At 51.5% G+C, this 18,845-nt stretch overlaps 1 protein-coding gene across 1 annotated transcript in view; it reads left to right on the top strand.

Annotated features, from left to right (window-relative positions):
* The first annotated feature begins 452 nt into the window (after positions 1-452).
* The window catches only part of COG4 (component of oligomeric golgi complex 4), an 18,825-nt gene continuing 432 nt past the window's right edge, over positions 453-18,845 (top strand). Inside the window, exons 1-17 of the mRNA XM_008943402.1 lie at positions 453-532; positions 1,278-1,392; positions 2,629-2,803; positions 3,409-3,602; positions 4,077-4,182; positions 7,746-7,903; positions 8,424-8,482; positions 9,839-9,972; positions 10,496-10,614; positions 11,465-11,631; positions 13,141-13,306; positions 14,439-14,501; positions 14,911-15,027; positions 16,649-16,741; positions 17,521-17,604; positions 17,849-17,950; positions 18,433-18,561. Of these exons, the coding sequence (XP_008941650.1) occupies positions 510-532; positions 1,278-1,392; positions 2,629-2,803; positions 3,409-3,602; positions 4,077-4,182; positions 7,746-7,903; positions 8,424-8,482; positions 9,839-9,972; positions 10,496-10,614; positions 11,465-11,631; positions 13,141-13,306; positions 14,439-14,501; positions 14,911-15,027; positions 16,649-16,741; positions 17,521-17,604; positions 17,849-17,950; positions 18,433-18,561 (2,004 nt within the window). The 5' untranslated portion in view covers positions 453-509. The remainder of the gene's footprint in view (positions 533-1,277; positions 1,393-2,628; positions 2,804-3,408; positions 3,603-4,076; positions 4,183-7,745; positions 7,904-8,423; positions 8,483-9,838; positions 9,973-10,495; positions 10,615-11,464; positions 11,632-13,140; positions 13,307-14,438; positions 14,502-14,910; positions 15,028-16,648; positions 16,742-17,520; positions 17,605-17,848; positions 17,951-18,432; positions 18,562-18,845) is intronic.

The following is an 18,845-nucleotide window of genomic DNA, read 5'->3' on the forward strand; positions in this document are numbered from 1 at the left end:
CTCCCTGCAGGGGGGTTGGACTAGATAGTCTTCAAAGGTCTTTTCCAACTCAAACCAGTCTGTGATTCTATGAAATACAGACTCAGCTGTTTCTCAGGCCTGGTGGGGGGACTGTGCCACCTCCATGGATCTGGTGTTCCTGAGTCATGAGCAGCCTGAAGATTCAGGGCCCCTCATGCATTCAAAGCTCAGCCTGGGGAGGAGTTTGTAGGTTATCTGACTTAAACGTTGTGTGATGAGGTTTGCATAACTTACACTTTCAAATGGCAAAACTAAAAAACATTACAGGGTTAAAATGAGAGCTGAGGAAGGATTTATTTGTCATGTGAGCTCTTGAAAGGGCTAATGCCTTCTTAGCTGCTTCTTCTTGACTTGGCTGCAGGGTCTGTGATAACTTGCTGGCCTGGAGGAGAGTTGAAGTCACACAAAATTTCATCTTTTTCTTTCAGAAAGTCGTGCAGGAAGAGCTGGATGCCCTCCTGGAACAGCAAAGCACTATAGAGAACAAGATGGTTGCACTTCATCGCATGGGGTTAGTGATCCTCACCCTCTGCCCCCCTTTCTGCTTCTGTGCACTGGTCAGCACCTCCCTGCTGACTGCACAACATGAAATTTCACATCAGGGCTGAGGGAAGCATGTTCATTCTCAGAACTTCTCAAAATTTAAACCAGTTGGTCGTAGGGAACAGTAGGTAGATCCTCATCCCCAAGCACCTACTTCTCAGCAGCACTAACAGGGAACTCAGCTGCACCCTCACACAGACTGACCTGTTTTGGCATAGACTGAGCAGTTCTGTAAAGGTCTCACCCCAAAGACTGTCGGGTTTCAGCATCAGTGCTTGGATTGGATGTCTTGTGTCAGGCTGCTAACAGACATGGAGAAGTATTCATAGTATTTATCAAGTATTAAGTATTTATAGATGTGGACACCTCTTTGTGGTGAGCTTGTGCAGGCACTCTGGAAACTCATCCAAAGTGCCCTCACAGAGCACAGGTTTGCAGACCTCATCTTCCACTTCAGAAGTGGAGAGTATCACAAAGCTTCAGTGGCTTGTTCCTGCCCTGTCTGGTGGCAAGGAGGACATTAGTCTGTCTGTGCAGCCTCTTCCAGTGCAGACTGTTTGATTTTGGGGCTTTGCTCCTGTAGGAAGGGCAAGAACTGAGAGACCTGGTTGCTGCCAGGAGCAATGGGGTTTGGAAGAAGAACTATCCTGCTGCCGCAGACCATCAGACCACTTCATATTTGCCTCTCACGTTCAATTTGCTTGTGTTCCCAGCCCCAATCTGCAGCTGATCGAGGGGGATGCCCAGCAGTTGGCAGGGATGATCACCTTCACGTGTAACCTGGCTGAGAATGTCAGCAGCAAAGTCCGACAGCTTGACCTTGCCAAGGTAACCCCACCAAGGGCGTGGGACCGGTCACCACTGAGCCATGTTCTGCCTGCTCCTGTGCTCACAGCAGAACAGGGAAATGATCTGTGCTCTTTTCTTCAGTGGGCAGCTTGGCTGGAAACTGCTTTGTTCTTTATTTTAGCGGTATCCAGTGTTGCTAGGTGATGGTAACTTGTTCTGCTCTAGTGATACCTCACCTTGGAGTGCTGGGGCAGCTCTGGAGTCCTCAGCACAGCAGAGACAGGGACCTGCTGGAGCGGGGCCAGAGGAGCCCCAGCAATGACCCGAGGGGGGAACCCCTCTGCTGGGAGCCCAGCAGGAGAGAGTTGGGCTTGGGCAGCTGCAGAGGAGAAGGCTCCAGCCTGGGGAGACCTTCTGGGTGCCTGACAGGACTTCAAGGGACCTGTCAGAAAGCTGGGGACAGACTTTTGAGCAGGGCCTGTTGGGACAGGACAAGGGGGGATGGTCCGAACCTAGAAGAGGGAGATTGAGACTAGAGAGAGGGAAGAAGTGTTTGACACTGAGGGTGGTGAGCCCCTGGCCCAGGCTGCCCAGAGAGGTGGTGGATGCCCCATCCCTGGAACCATTCCAGGTGAGGTTGGCCGGGGCTCTGAGCAGCCTGCTCTAGTTGGGGATGTCCCTGCTCCCTGCAGGGGGTATGGACTGGATGGACTTTAAATCTCCCTTCCAACCCAAACCAGTATTGCAGGGTACAAGAGTGAATAATGCATCCGCTAATCCATATAGCAGCTGGTTCTCCAGCATCCCCTTCTGTCCATGCAGCTCCTGGTAGAACATGGTGAATAAGCTGAGGTGAGTCTTCATTTGCACTCTTTGCCAACTATCACCAGCTGAGGACAGCAGAGGTGTCATTGTCACCCAGGAGTGGCCAGGAATCCAGGCTGTTCTGTTCTTTGTACAGAGACAGACAAAGAGGTGTCAAGTCCCAGCGCCCAGCACAACTGCTCAGGTCAAACCAGATGATGTGTGGTTGTATCTCTGCTCTCTGCCTGCTTGTCAGAGTGGTGTACGGCCCCGAGTTCCATCTGAATTTTGACAAATGCTCTTCCTCTTGCAGAGCCTTACAACTTAAGTAGTTAGGATTTTGTGCTTACATAGTTGTTTATTGTATGGAGAAGCATCACTTCAATCTCTTCTTTTCATTTTTCCACTCCATGCTGTCTTCTCATAATTCCCTTTCCCTGGTCCAGCCTTAACTGGTTGCCTTTCTTGCAGAATCGACTCTATCAGGCCATTCAGAGAGCTGATGACATCCTTGACCTGAAGTTCTGCATGGATGGAGTTCAGACAGCCCTGCGAAGCGAGGATTATGAACAAGCAGCAGCTCATATCCATCGCTATCTGTCTCTGGACAAATCAGTGATTGAGCTCAGTCGTCAGGGCAAGGAAGGTGAGTAGAGCGTGTGAGGAGAAGCTGATAAGTCCCCTTGTCAGCAGATAACTAGAGGCTATATGATTTCCCACGGCAGATAGCCTCAGCCCAATAGACAGAGCAGATCTAATGCTAGCTGAAGATCTTAGTACATTACAGAGTAACACAGAGATGAACGTTTTTGAAGTGTTATTAGCTTTGAATTATCGTTAATTGAATGGAGAGTTCCTGGCAGCCAGCTTTAATAGTATTTCAGATGGTAACTGGGTGAAGGACAGAACACTCAGGACAAAAGAAATGAGGGAGAAGGCTCTGTCAGAGAGAATTGTTGTGGTGATACGGTGTGCTGCCAAGCAGAGCAACTGGAAATGAAGGATTAAATTCCCTGATCCCTAAAAGAGATGTCCTGCTTGATGTGTTCACATCCTCCATGGGAGACCATGACATTAGCTACATGTACATCCCACACATACCTGTCTTTGCTTGAGGGGAATTCCAGTGTGTCTTCTGCCTTCTCACCTCAGCGCTGCACAGTGCGGGTCTCTCTCCTGGGGAAAAAAAACAGCCCTTGGTACAGAACTAACATTATGCTGTCATTTATCCTTTTCTGTCCTTCTGAGCAGGGGGCATAATTGATGCCAACCTGAAGCTCCTGCAGGAAGCAGAGCAACGCCTGAAGACAATTGTCACAGAGAAATATGACACAGCTATGAAGCAGGGAGACCTGCCCCACGTGGAACGGTTCTTCAAGATCTTCCCTCTGCTGGGCTTACATGAAGAGGGGCTGAGCAAGTTCTCCGAGTACCTCTGCAAGCAGGTAGCAGCTTCCATGAGACATACTGTGACCTCTCAGGGTCTCCTAGGGGAAAGCAAAACCTCATCTCTGTCAAGAGATGTTGTGGAAGGAGATCTTGGCTCTGGCTTGTTAACCTTAGAAATCAGCACTGGCCTTAGTTCCTCTCTATCCCTGAATTTTGCATCCTGGGATGGGCTTCCTGGAGTCTGAACACAGATCCTGCTGGCTGGCTTCTCCTTCTGTCTTGCTCTTTGTGCTTTCTTAAAGCTCTAACAAGGGAGCCTGGAAAGAGAAGAACAAGCTTCTGCCTCTCCTTGATCCTTCAGTTTTCCACAAGAAAGGAAATGATCCCTCTTAAGAGGAGGAACAACAGCCATGGCTCTTGCAATGGGAAGGCCAGCAAAAGCTCTACAGGGCGAGGGACAGAGGGACCACCCCATGGGAATGAAGAATATCTTTGAGTGTTACCAGCTGACCAGTCCTGTTGTCATGCAGGTGGCCAACAAAGCAGAAGAGAACCTGCAGCTGGTGATGGGGACAGACATGAGTGACCGTCGAGCTGCTGTCATCTTTGCAGACACCCTGACACTCCTCTTTGAAGGTAATCTTCCTTTCCTCTTTGCTGATGGATTGAAAATAGCCCACGATGACATTGCCTCTCAATTTAAATGCTCTGAATTTTAACTCCAGGAGATCATAAAATGCCTCCTTCCCCTTTGAGCTATGGGAGCATCACACCAGGCAGACAGGGACACAACTTTTTCCCAGCCAGGAGAGGGCATTACAAGCAGCAAATTTGCCTCTGTACAGCATGTGCAGGCACAAAGTGGATTTGCAAAGGATTTGTTGGCTTCCTCCAGGAATCAGACTCTTCCTGTTCTCTACATCCTCAAAACAATTGGGTATTCCCTGAAGGTTTCTTCAGACATGCAGCTATCCAGACAAACAACTCGGATCCCTTAAGACTGAGAAGCTATTGATGCCTCCAGGCCTGGCTCCTCAAGGAGGGCCACGGGAGCTTGAAAGCAGAGAGGGAAGAGAATAGGAAAGCTCAGTGGGAATGTCGCCAAAGGCAGTAATTGAGATCCCAGGGTGATTAACCATCTTCTCTAAGACTTCTGCTGTAATTCCAGGCTGTGCCACTGCCAAGTCACTCCCAGCCTGGCACCCTTGCCGCTTAGAGCTGCCGAGGCTTTCTTGGCAGTAGCATCAAAAGAGGAGGAGTGTTGCTAACTCCTTGAGAGCAGAGGGAGAAAGCTGTGAGAAGAAAGCCCCGTTGTCGAGGTACCTCCCTGAAGATGAGCTTTTTCTCCAAGGAGAATCATAGAATCATAGAATCATAGGGGTTGGAAGGGACCTCGAAAGATCGTCTAGTCCAGCCCCCCTGCCAGAGCAGGGTCACCTAGAGTACATCACACAGGAAGGCGTCCAGGCAGGTTTTGAATGACTCCAGTGAAGGAGACTCCACAACCTCTCTGGGCAGCCTGTTGCAGTGCTCTGTCACCCTCACAGTAAAAAAATTTTTCCTGATATTCACCTTGAACCTCCTATGCTCCAATTTGCACCCATTACCCCTTGTCCTATCATAGGTCATCACTGAAAAAAGCTTAATTCCATCTTCCTGACACTCACCCTTTACATATTTGTAAACATTGATGAGATCACCCCTCAGTCTCCTTTTCTCCAGGCTAAAGAGACCCAGCTCCCTCAGCCTTTCCTCATAAGGGAGATGCTCCACTCCCTTAATCATCTTTGTAGCCCTACGCTGGACTCTCTCCAGCAGTTCCCTGTCCTTCTTGAACTGAGGGGCCCAGAACTGGACACAATACTCCAGATGCGGTCTCACCAATGCAGAATAGAGGGGGAGGAGAACCTCTCTTGACCGACTAACCACACCCTTTCTAATGCACCCCAGGATGCCATTGGCCTTCTTGGCCACTAGGGCACATTGCTGGCTCATGGTCATCCTGTTGTCTACCAGGACCCCCAGGTCCCTTTCCCCTACACTATCTTGGGCATCTGCGTGACAGATGAGAGCAGAGCTTTCCCTAAGCTGGCTTTCCTAGCACTGCTTTTCTCCTGTAACCTGGCAGGTGCTGAGAGCTGACACTGGGTTTGGATGGCACTTATGCCCCCTGCCAGGTTTCCCTCTCTCTGCCCAACAGCATGTGGTGACTTGGAGGACAGGGGCAAGAAGTTCCTACCTGGTGCTGCAGGCACATCTGCCCAACATCTGCCCCACCTTCCCAACTAGACTTGCATAGCAGGTATGATGCTCTGCAAGGGGAGCCAGATAATGATGACAGAGTGAAGTCTGCTGCCTCCCTGGGGAACCCAACAGAACTTTGGGTTCTTTGGTCATGGGCTGCTTTACAAGACACCAGGACTACTGAGAACAGATTGGGGGCAACTTTCTCAGAGGGGAAAAAGGATCTAGCAGGGCTCATTGATAGGTCTTTAAACTAGACTCGAAGGGGGAAGGGGATAAAACCAGGCTCGCTAGAGAGGAGCTTGGGAGCAGCCTGCCAGTACCGGTGGTACAGCGTGGTAGTAGGGTCTTACATTTGGCTCTCTCAGTGGAGATGGTGGATGATGATTCCTCTGGTGGCAAAGACACAAGGATTGATAGGCAGGTGACTATGGATGCATGTGGCTGGAGGGAATTTGGGCTTCTAATCCTAATCTATTACCAGTTCTAATCTATACCAATGCACAAAGCATGGGCAACAAGCAGGAGGAACTGGAGGCCATCGTACAGCAACAAAACTATGATGCAGTTGCCATCACGGAAGCATGGTGGGATGACTTGGGGCTGGAGCTCTGCAGTTGATGGCTACCAACTCTTCAGAAGGGACAGGCGAGGTGGTGGGGTGCCCCTCTATGTCAGGGAGGGATATGAATGTATACTACTCAATGATGGTCACAACAGGGTTGAGTTTATATGGGTAGGAATCAAGGGGAAGGCCAATCAGGCAGATACGGTGGTAGGAGTTTGTTACAGACTGCCCAGTTGTCTTCTACACACTCCAAGACTTTCTGGTGAAGGAGATGACTAGAGAAGGTGTCCTCTTAGAACTGCTGCTTGTGAACTGAGGAGGACTTGGAGGAGATGTCACAGTTGGTGGCTGTCTTTGGCTTAGTGATCATGCAATGATAGAGTTATCTATTCTTGGAGAAGTAAGGAGGGGGGTTTGGTAGAACTACCACCTTGGACATCTGTAGGGCAGACTTTGACCCGTTCAGGAGTCTGATTGGCAGTGTCCCTTGGGAAGCCATCCTGAAAGGCAAAGGAGTCCAGGAAGGCTGGACAGACTTCAAGAAAGAAATCTTAAAGGAACAGGCCATCCCCATGTCTCCAAATTGGGGCAGGCCTGGCCTGGATGAACAGAGAGCTTTGGCTGGAAGTTAGGAACAAAAGGAGGGTCTCTAGCCTTTGGAAAAGGGGGCAGGCCACTTGGGAGGGCTACAAGGATGCGGTGGGGATCTGTAAGGAGAAAACAATTTTGATGAGGAGATTGAGAGCACCCTCAGTAATTTGCAGAGGACACCAAGTTAGGTGGGTGTGTTGATCTGTCTGAGGGTCAGAAGGCCCTTCAGAGGGACCTGGACAGGCTGGACCGGTGGGCCATGGTCAGTTGAGCTTTGACAAGGCCAAGTCCCGAGTCCTGCACTTGGGCTGCAGCAACCCCAAGGAAAGCTCTAGACTTGGGGAAGGGAAGGTCCTGGGAGTGTTGACTGACAGCCAGATGAACATGAAGCAGCAGTGTGCCCAGGTGGGCAAGAAGGCCAATGGCCTCCTGGCTTGTAGTAGGAATAGTGTGGCCAGCAGGACTAGAGAAGTGAAGATCCCACTGTCCTTGGCACTGGTGAGGCTGAATCTTGAGAACTGGGTTCAGTTTTGGGCACCACAGGACAAGAAGGACATTGAGGTTCTGGAGAGGGTGGAGAGAAGGGCAGCAAAGCTGGTGAAAGGTCTTGAGGTTAAGTCTTAGGAGGAGCAGCTGAGGGACCTGAAGTTGTTTAGCCTGAAGAAGAGGAGGCTGAGGGGAGGTCTTAACGCTCTCTACAGCTCCCTGGAAGGAGGTTGTAGGGAGGCAGGTGGTGGCCAGACTGGATGGGAACTCCTGCTTGAGCCTCTCTCTTGTGCTTCCTGTCTCCCTGCAGGAATTGCTCGTGTTGTGGAGACCCACCAGCCCATCGTGGAGACCTACTATGGGCCAGGGAGACTGTACACCCTCATCAAGCACCTGCAAGTGGAGTGCGACCGGCAGGTGGAGAAGGTGGTGGACAAGTTCATCAAAGAGAGAGACTATCACAGGCAGGTGAGAGGGGGGTGATGCTGCCTGCCACAGCCAACTGTGGCCTCCATCCCGCTCCGTGGGGCTCCGACTGCCACAGAGGTGGCACAGTTTGACCTCGTGTGTCAAGGCATAACGTCACTTGACTCCATCTTTGTGCTGATGGCTGAAGGAGTCCAACCCATAGGTGTCCCTGCTGCTGTGGGGGATTCACTGGGAGCAGGGTGAATGGAGCCTGGGCAGGAGTCTTGGCTCTGTAGGGTGCTTTCAGTGCAGCTTCCTCACTGTCTTGTTCCTGCTTCTGTCTGGTAGATGCAGGGCTGCTCTAACTGTCTCATGGTCTTGATGGCTCTGTCGGAGTTCCTTCCTGGCAGTTGGAGGAGGTGACCTGCTGCAGTTCCCTTCTCTGGCAGTGCTTCCTGCAAACCATTCCTAGCGCCTGCCCCGAGTGAGACCTCCTTGGGCTACACCACGAGAAGCACCATTGGCAAAGACTTGGATGACTCTCCCTTGTTTTGTTTTTTTTTTGTTGTTGTGATTGCAGTTCCAGCAAGTTCAGAATAGCATGATGAGAAGTTCTTCTGCAGAGAAGATTGAACCAAGGTAAAACAAAACCTCTTTTTGCTTTCTAACCTTTCACTCCTGAGCTGTTATTAATGCTCCTTAGCATTTAGATAACTCCACCAGTCTTCCAGAGGCTTTGTGGCTACCAAAGAATAACATCCAGTTGTTGGGTGCCTTTCGCTGCCCTTTTATAAAGGCAGCTTCTGTGCTGGTGCATTATTTTGCTTACTCATTACTTTTAAGCCTTGCCCCTAAATATTGCTGGAGGGGCAGTGGTGTCACAGCACACGAAGGACTGAGACTTTCATTGTGTCTGCCTGTTGCCTCTGATGGTCAGAGTATGGTCCTGGGAGCCCACAGAGTGGAGCTGCTCCCTGGGCAGGTAATTTATGACAGAATCAGGAATAAGTCTTTGGGTCTTACTTAATTTATACGGCTGCTGCAGCAGCTCTGTAACATCAGTTAAGGAACCAAAGTGCTTTCAGTCTCCCTCCTTTTCTTAAGTATTTGCATAGCCCTGAAGTAAGGCCATTTGAAAGTGCACCCAGCTCTTCTGGCACTGCATTGCTTCTAAACATGCCTTGGAAGGAAACTTCCTCAAGCAAGATCAGTCTGGGAGCCTGCGTGACCAATTATTTCCATGGTAATACTCACTATTTGCTCTGAGTAGCTGTGCATGCATCCCAGGTTTCCTGAGCTTTTGCTTTTTCATCTGTGAAATAACAGTGAAGGTTCCTTGTCCCATTCGTGTACGGTGAGGCTTTTGAGGAAGCTTTGTAGAGTTTTTTTTTTGTGCACATTGATGGAAAAAGCTGCTGATGTGACAGTAGCCTTATTTTTTCAGACAGTTTGATCTGAACACTGTGTTCTGCACTGTCATGCTTTTTTTTTGGTCTTGTGTTTCCTGAGCTGTTGAGCTGAAACAGATTCTTCATCATTTTCACATGAAATCTGTGCACAAAAGCACAGCTATGAAGATGGCAGGGAGGAGGCATTTCTAACAGTGGCCAGGTAGGGCTCACAGAATCACAGCAAAACTGAGGTAGGAGAGGGCTGCCCAAGGTCTCTGCTCCAACCTCCCACTCAAAACTGGGCTAGTTTTGAAGTTCTCTCAGAGCCTGGCAGCCCATAGTGTTGTGATTTTAATGAGGTTGTTGCCACATCCATGAGGAAAACAGAAGCTTCTCTGTAATGACTTTTAGAAGCCGTTTGGATGGCATGTGCATTCTTGACACATCCCAGTGATTCTGGGGAGCTTTGCCTCTTGACAGCACAGATGGGAAGGGGCGGTATCCATCTCAGAGTAAGAGAAGAGAACATGCCACTTAACTGAGTCCCATTAGTGCCTCTCCTTTTGTGGTCTTGCTGCCTTGAGTCTTGCCTCGTTCCTTCCAGGGAACTCGACCCTATTTTGACAGAAGTCACTCTGATGAATGCCCGCAGTGAGCTCTACCTGAGGTTCATCAAGAGACGAATCCTGTCTGATTTTGAGGTGGGAGACTCCATGGCCTCAGAGGAAGTAAAGCAAGGTAATGCCTTGACTGATTGCAGACTCTCTGCTCCTTGCAGCCAGAAGTGGAGGTACGTCTGAGTTGGTAGCAGAGCAGAGTGACACAGGCTCTGCAAACACACTTTGGGAGCAGTCTGTGGAAGAGGATTGTGTAGCCTGGTGTCTCCAAACTTATTTTCATCATTGGTCATTCCCTCCGACGGGGAAAACATTAGGAATGACTGCAGAGCATAACAAACAAGGTCCCCAAGGAGAGAGAGGGAGGGACCTTTGGTCACTGCAGGCACAGATCCCAAAGGTGAAGGCCACAGGGAAAAGAGGCTCAGGGTTTTGGTACGCCAGGGAGGTCTGGAAATCGTTTTGTCACCTGCAAAAGTCAACTCAGCAATTTCAGCTCCACAGTTGAGGCCTGTGATTTAGTCCAGGTTGGGCTTTGCAGGTGGGTGTCTGTTGGGTACCCATGAGACAGGCAGCAAGGGGATGAGGTAGAACTGCCTTCTGGCACTTGGTCCCTGCTGATGGATCTCTTCTGTATTCTCTAGAGCATCAAAAATACCTGGACAAGCTCCTCAACAACTGTTTGCTGAGCCGCACCATGCAGGAGCTCATTGGCTACTACATCACCATGGAGGAATACTTCATGAGGGAGACTGTCAACAAGGTAGGGCTCAAACTACTGCTTGCAGTAGCCCAAACTCTCTGCCAGCAGGTGAGAGCTCTGTGTGTTCTCCACAGTCCTCTGCTGAGCATTCCTAGGGAGGCAGATGAATACATGGGAGGCCTGCAGTTGTTGGAGAAGTTTTTTGTTTCCCTTGGCCTTGAAAGCAAGTGGTTGTTTCTGAGCTTTGACTCTGAACATAGAATCATTTTGTTTGGAAGGGATCTTTAAGATCACTAGGTCCAACTTGATAGTCTTGCACCCAGCACTGCCAGGTCCCCACTGACCCATGTCCCTCAGCACCACATCTCCATGGCTTGGAAACCCCTCCAGGGATGGGGACTCCACCACTGCCCTGGGCAGCCTGGCACAGCCCTGGACAACCCTCAAGAGGAAGAAGTTGTTCCTCAGCTCCAACCTAAACCTCCCCTGGTGCAACTTGAGGCGATTGCCTCTTGTCCTTTTGCTTGTTCCTTGGGAGAAGAGCCTGACCCCCACCTGGCTCCAGCCTCCTGTCAGGGAGCTGTGGAGAGCCAGAAGGTCTCCCCTGAGCCTCCTTTGCTCTGGGCTCAGCACCCCCAGCTCCCTCAGCTGCTCCTCACCACACTTGGGCTCTAGACCCTTCCCCAGCAGCTTTGTTGCCCTTATCTGGCCACGCTCCAGCAAACATCAGAGTGTCTTCTAGAGTCAGATCTTCCAGGTCTATGGGCTACTGAAAACTAGGATGGGAGGTGCCAGCCCACGTGTGGTAGAGTTCAGCTCGGGGTGAGAGGGGCAGGCTGACAGTTGGGTCTCACAGCACTGCTCTGCAAGGGCACCTTCCCTCTCTGTGCTCAGCCAGGTTTCTTTGCAGGCTGTTGCCATGGACAGCTATGAGAAGGGCCAGCTCACCTCCAGCATGGTGGATGATGTGTTTTACATAGTGAAGAAGTGCATTGGGCGTGCTCTGTCCAGCTCCAGCATAGACTGTCTCTGTGCTATGATCAACCACTCCACCACCGAGCTGGAGTCTGACTTCAGGTAATGCAAACACACCCAGTTCCTTGTAGCTTACCTGTCCCTTCCCTTCTGCAAACAGTGGTTGCTGTCAGATGGTCTTCACTGTGTTCTTTGCCTTTGAAAATCTGGTTTGTTGTCTTCATGGAAGATGATTTTAGGAAGCAGCATCAGATCTGGTGTGGGAAGCTGGAGCTGGGCATACTTTAGAGTAACAGTTGTCACTTGTGGTACAAACAAAAAGGAATAGCATGGCCCAAAATCCTTGTGAGACCAAGACATAGAATCATAGAATTGTTTTGGTTGGAAGAAACTATTCAGATCAAGACCCAGCACTGCCAGGTCCCCACTGACCCATGTCCCTCAGCACCACATCTCCATGGCTTGGAAACCCCTCCAGGGATGGGGACTCCACCACTGCCCTGGGCAGCCTGGCACAGGCCTGGACATCCCTCAAGGGGAAGAAGTTGTTCCTCAGCTCCAACCTAAACCTCCCCTGGTGCAACTTGAGGCGATTGCCTCTTGTCCTTTTGCTTGTTCCTTGGGAGAAGAGCCCAACCCCCACCTGGCTCCAACCTCCTGTCAGGAAGCTGTGGAGAGCCAGAAGGTCTCCCCTGAGCCTCCTTTGCTCTGGGCTCAGCACCCCCAGGTCCCTCAGCTGCTCCTCACCACACTTGGGCTCTAGACCCTTCCCCAGCAGCTTTGTTGCCCTTCTCTGGCCACACTCCAGCCCTTCAAGGTCCTTCTTGGAGTGAAGGGCCAAAACCAAACCCAGGATTTGAGGGGTGACCTCATCAGTGCTGAGTCCAGAGGCATGATCCCTGCCCTCGTCCTGCTGGCCACACTAGTGCTGATAGAAGCCAGGATGCTCGTGGCCTTCTTGGCCACCTGGGCACACACAGGCTCATCTGCAGCTGGCTGCTGACCAACCCTCCCTGGTCCTTTTCTGCCAGGCACTTTGCAGCCTCTCTTCCCCCAGCCTTGGAACACTGCAGGGGGTTGTTTTGATCCAAGTGCAGGACCTGGCCCTTGGCCTTGTTGAACCTCATCCCATTAACCCCCACCCGTTGACCCAGCCTGGCCAAATCTCTCTGTGGAGCCTCCAACCTTCAAGCAGATTCACCAGGTAGCATCACAGTGCTACCCTGATTGATGGTACGTGGTCACCCCTCATTGTTCTCTGGGCTGCCTGTGAGATTGCGCAGTGACTTGAACTTGGGGTGAGCCTACAATTATCCTGCTCCATTTTTTTTAACCCCATCATGGGAATGGGGAACTGATGTCAGCAAATAGCTGCCCGTAGGATTTTGGGGAAAGCTCAGGAACTGTGTGGTTGATGGTTTCCTTTCAGCCTTGTATCCTTTTAGATGCTCTCAGGAGATATTTAGCAGCCCCTTCTTTGTCCCTGTGATGTTCCACTCACCTTGCTGAGGTCACAGCTCTGCAGGAGTGCTGCCTCCTGTCACAGAGCACAGCTCTGCTGTGATTTGCAGCATTTCCTCTAAGTCCTGGTATGTTCTGTTTGTCCCACAGGGAGGTTCTGTACAACAAGCTGAAGCAGGGCTTTCCAGCTACGACCTTCCAGGACTTCCAGAGAGGGGTGACCAGCGCCGTGAACATCATGCACAGCAGCCTGCAGCAGGGCAAGTTTGATACCAAAGGCATTGAAAGCACTGATGAAGCCAAGCAGTCCTTTCTGGTGGGTTTGGTGGCTGCTCCAGTGTAGAATGAATTGGAGTGAGGGGAAAGACAACAGGGAGCTCTTGGGAACAGGACTGGGGTGACTATCATACGTTCAGAAAACCTGAAGACCTGTTCAGACATGGTGGGTGGCCTGATTTTGGATGTTTGGTAGATGATTCTACCTCATTTCATGTTTGTAGGGCTCTTGCAAGTATGACCCTGCGACTGCCTCTTAGGCTGCTGTGATAACAATTCTCTCCAGGCTGGGGAAGAGTCTGGGCTCTTTCGAGGTGTCCATCAACCCTGTTCTTCACAGGCTGTGCACAAAAGTGGTGGAAACACATCTTCTCCCTCTAGATTAAAAAGTTTCCTGGCCCATCCTGTGGTTTCCAAAAGTTTCTGTCCCATGGTGGGATGCTGTGTAGACCTTGCACTGTGGAAAACACCTCACTGGGAGAGCAGCTCTGGATCTGCTCTCTCCTCTCAGCCAGACCCGTGGGCAGGGACTCTGAGAGCACCCCGACTTGTCTCCCTGCATGTGAGCTCCTGTGAACCCCCCATGCTGAAGAGGCTCCTCGGGTCGATCGCTGTACAGAGGGAGCAGGACAGACTGATCTCTTCCATTTCATTAAATTCCTGGTTTACAGGTTTCTGCATTTCTTGAAGTAAAGGGCTTAAAATGCCAGTTCTCCTGCTGGAATTCCTCAGTCACCTGTCAGCTTGCCTCGTTTCCTTGTCTGCACAAACCTCAGCTTTACTCTGACATTTAGTTCAGCTTCAGCAGGTAGAGAACAGTCTGTTCCATGACAAGCAGATGCTCATCTGGCAGGAGAGGTGCCGATTCCTCTCCTGCCTGGATACAAACACCTTCCTGCCTCCCCTGCTTCTCTGGACGCAGAGTATGGACCATCTCCTCCAGCCACTCCTGACCTGTTGCTCTTCACGACGTGGTCACAGGAGGTTGGAGTACAATCCTGCCTTCCCCCAGTCACCCACGAGTGGGGCAGAACGGTGTAGGAAAGGAGTGAACTGCCCCAGGCTTTGTACTAGCTGTGGGTTCAGCACACAGGCTCAGTTACTGCAGTTAGGACTTGGGGTGGGAAATTCCAATGACTTTGGCTTAAGTTTGGTTTGTTGTCTTTTTCCAGGTGACCTTAAACAATGTGGAAGTTTGCAGCGAAAACATCATGACCTTGAAGAAGACTTTGGAGGTGATGTTGGAGTCTTTACTGTTATTTCCTTAATCAAATTTGTAATATCCTCCCTTGGGAGGAGTTAAGTAAACCACCCGGACTTCCTGCTGTGCTCAAATTCCTGAGGTGTTTTCCCCTCCAGCCTCAGGACAGCAATTTTGAGCTGGCAGAGCGATCTCTGGCTGATAACACCAGCTGGAAATACCAGTTCCTCCAGCTTGACCAACCTGGGAGCCAGTGGAATAACATGTACATTGTTGAGAAGTTGTGGTTCTGGGCTAGATAGCCCCTGGCTTCCTTTCTCAGTGTCCTCTCCCCAGCAGAAGCCAGCAGCCTTTGCCTTGGTGGCTGTCCTAGAGCCACACACAGGGACAGAAACTGCCCGGGTTGTTCCTTTGCAGCCTGCTGATGGATCTTTTCCCTGCAGAGTGACTGCAGCAAGCTGCTCAGCCAAGGCTTCGGCGGGGAGCAGGCACAGGCCAAGATTGAGAGCTGCCTCTCTGACATGGCTGCTGTCTCCAACAAATTCCGTGACCTGCTGCAGGTGAGTGTGTCTGGCCCCTGTCTTCAGGGAGAGCTCAGGCAGGAATTGTTTCGACCCAAGGCCTGGGCCACGTCTGACTCCAGGGGTGCCAGGGAGAACTGCAGGAGGGAGAAAATCAGTCAGCTTGAAGGTATGGAAGCAGATCCAGCCCTTCTGCGCAACCACACCAGCTGGTGGGTGCACGAAAAGCACTGGAAGCAGCTGCAGAGCCAGGAGGGATGTTGCTTCATTTGTTTTCACTCAGCACAGTTTTTGTTGGTTCAGCATTTTCAGGAGAAGAAATATTATAATAGCATTTCCACCTTCTCCATTGTCCTTGGGGCACAGCAGGTTCTCAAGCTGTCCATAGCCTCACTAGGTAGTGCTGATGATGGGCTGTTGGTAGAGAAGAGCTGCTCTTCTCTGGGGTTTCTCCTCCTTTCCCAGATGGAAGTATTCCCCAGCACGGGTCAGAAAGCTCTCTGGCCAAATCCACAGTCTTGTGTCACAGGCTGGGGCCTCGTACCCTAAAATTTCACAGTGATCTTTGGCAGGGAGAGGAGCAGGAAGACTCCTGCAGAAAGAAACCAAGCAAAAGAGAATATTTCGAACCAGGTTTGCCATCAGCTTCGTACTTCACAGTGGGGCCAGACTCTTTTTCACTGGGCTCTGCAGTTCAGGGCAGCCAGAGGCTTTCAGAGCAGTATTGCCAGTGAACCCTCTTGGGGCTTGTGGTTAGTATTGTAACCAAAGAGCTCATCAGCATGGAGTGAAGCTCTCCAGTCTTACTCTAGCATGGTGTTAAAACTGGCTGCAGAGCAATCAAGAGGCTGAGGAGCAAGCTCCTGCACTGCCCGAGTCACACACATGTTAAATTGCCTTGGAAAAGGGCAATTGCCAGCAGGGCCTGCTTAGAAATGCCAATTTTAGTTAAAAGCTCCCATCAAATGCCAGGCAGGAATGGTACCTGAGCAGTTTCATGCTGGGTGAGCTCTCGACATCTTGCTGAGCCAAGTAGGGGTGGTTGGCAGGAGAGGGCTTTCAGAGGGAGCATGGAAGGGACAGAACAGCCTTTGCTGACAGCCTGCTGCTCGGGGGAGAGGCATGTGCTGGGGTTATGATTAATTCAGGGAACCACCCGTGGTTGCAGCTTTTAGCCTCCTTTTAGCTTCTCCTGCTGAGCTAAGCCGCACTGGAGGCGGGAGGCATTGCAGGAGCCTGATCATGGTGTCCTCCTGGCTAGTGCTGAGTGGAAAGGCTGCTGCTTGGGTCTTTCCTGCCCTGGTGGGATGTGAACTGAAAGCCTCTCTCCTGCCATGAAACCTCTGTAGCTGCGTGGGCAGGGCTAGGGGAAGGAGAAGCCCTTCAGAGCAGGCTGCAGATCAGCACAACAGCAGCTTCTGAGCCAACGTCGTTCTTCTTCTTACTGTCCTGTGGTCCTTGGAGCCATCCAGCACCAGGAGAGTGTGGGGCCTGGGACTTCTGGGTTCAGTTTCCTGTGCAAGGCTGTGGGTTGGTGTCCCCAGCATGCAGAGAAGATGGAGGCAGTATCAGGACAGCCTGGCTGTAAAGGTTGTGTGCCTTTGGATGTTAAGCTGTGCTCAGTCACCCTCCTCTTTTTTGTGCTCCTTGTCCCCCTCAGGAAGGTCTCAACGAGCTGAACAGCACAGCCATCAAACCCCAGGTGAAGCCCTGGATCAACCTCTTCCTCTCAGTGTCCCACAACATCGAGGAGGTGAGGCTCATGGTTCTCCAGCCATGCTGCTGCACCCTCCATCCCCTGCTCAGCACCACAGTCAGAGCAGCTGCTGCCTCCTCCCCCCTCAGTACCCTGCTCGTTCCTCAGCACAGAGCAACAGAAAAATACCCTGAACTTGCTCTGCAGCCGAGCCTGGAGAGAGGCATTTGGCTACAGAGGAGCTTGTGAAGATGGAAGGTGTGCAGTGCTTCTGGAGCAGGTCCAGGGAAGGGCAATGAAGCTGGGGAAGGGTCTAGAGCCCAAGTGTGGTGTGGAGCAGCTGAGGGAGCTGGGGGTGCTGAGCCTGGAGCAAAGGAGGCTCAGGGGAGACCTTCTGGCTCTCCACAGCTCCCTGACAGGAGGCTGGGGCCAGGTGGGGGTCAGGGTCTTCTCCCAAGGAACAGGTGATAGGACAAGAAGAAATGGCCTCAAGTCATGCCAGGGAAGGTTTAGTTTGGACCCGAGGACAAATGTCTTCTGCAAAAGTGTTGTTCCAGGGCTGTGCCAGGCTGCCCAGGGCAGTGGTGGAGTCCCCATCCCTGGAGGGGTTTCCAAGCTGTGGAGATGTGGTGCTGAGGTTCATGGGTCAGTGGGAACCTGGCAGTGCTGGGTTACTGATTGGACTTGATGATCTTAAATGTCTCTTCTAACAAAAAAGCTTCTGTGACTCCACAATTCCAGGAAGGGCGTTGCTTCCTGCCCTCTGGGCTGTTTGCTGCTTTTGAGGACAGCCCAGATAAACAACAGCAACAACCCTTTTTGTATTCCCATGCCAGGAGGAGTTCAGCGACTACGAAGCAAATGATCCTTGGGTGCAGCAGTTCATCATCAACCTGGAACAGCAGATGACAGAGTTCAAGGTAGAGAGACCGACAGACACTGCCAGGCTTTGGCCAGACCTCCACATGGCCATCTCCCACCTCCTCCCCTGCTCAGGGGGACAGTGGGCAGGAGTCCTCTGGAGCCCTTGTCGCTTCCTTCTCCTCCCGGTTCTCAGCTGAACCCACAAGCAACAGGGCTCTAACTGAAAGCTCTCACAGTCTTGGGTTTTGTGGACCCTGTTGTTCCTGAGGAGAATGACACAGGTTTGGTTTCTGCTTCCAGGCTGGGCTGTCTCCAGTGATCTACGATACACTCACTGGCCTTATGACCAGTCTGATAGCCATCGAGCTGGAGAAAGTGCTGCTCAAATCCACCTTCAGCAGGGTAAGCAAAGGTCCTCTGCCTTGTAGGCTGCTTGGCTGCTAACCCTCGGAGCAGGGATGGGGCAGGGCAGAGGCAAAGGGTGCTCTCAGAGGAGCTCCAAGTGTATCTTGGGATGGAGCTGGGAAGAGCTTGTAGCACGAACCAGAGAGGTGGTGGATGCCCCATCCCTGGAACCATTCCAGGTGAGGTTGGCTGGGGCTCTGAGCAACCTGCTCTAGTTGGGGACATCCCTGCTCCCTGAAAGGGGGTTGGACTTGATGACCTTGTCAGATCCCTTCCCACCCAAACCATTCCATGATAATAAAGGGGCTGGATTTGAAGTTGGGTCTAAACTTAAAACCAGTTTAACCTGCAATATATGGTCTAACTGGAACCCTCCTGCTCAGAAACCTCCCCCTGCTCCTCTGTAACTTTTAATTGTGTGTTCAGCACAACCCCTGAGCCTGCTTGCAGAGTTAACAGAGCTCCCCTGGTCCCCACAGCTTGGCGGGCTGCAGTTTGACAAGGAGCTGAGGTCCCTCATTGCCTATCTCACCACGGTTACCACCTGGACCATCCGTGACAAGTTTGCCCGTCTCTCCCAGATGGCCACCATTCTCAACCTGGAAAGGGTGAGCTTTCCACTGGGGGGCTGTGGAAGCCCAAGCTAGGTGCCACATGGATTTACTGGGCTCACCCAGATGTTGTCACAGCTGTGCAGTTTGGAGAAGCTGGAAAAGTTGCCCCATGAGTGCTTGATGGGTGTCAGTTGCAGCAGGTTGTCAGCAAAGGCTGATCTGTCTAGTGCTAAAGAGCTTTCTGAAGATCTCACTCTCAACAACTCCCTTGAGGGGAGGTTGGAGCCAGGTGGGGGTCGGGCTCTTCTACCAAGCCACAAGTGACAGGCAAAGAGAAC

This window comes from Merops nubicus, unplaced genomic scaffold (genome assembly GCF_000691845.1).
Source record: "Merops nubicus isolate BGI_N331 unplaced genomic scaffold, ASM69184v1 scaffold10397, whole genome shotgun sequence".
Lineage (NCBI taxonomy): Eukaryota > Metazoa > Chordata > Aves > Coraciiformes > Meropidae > Merops > Merops nubicus.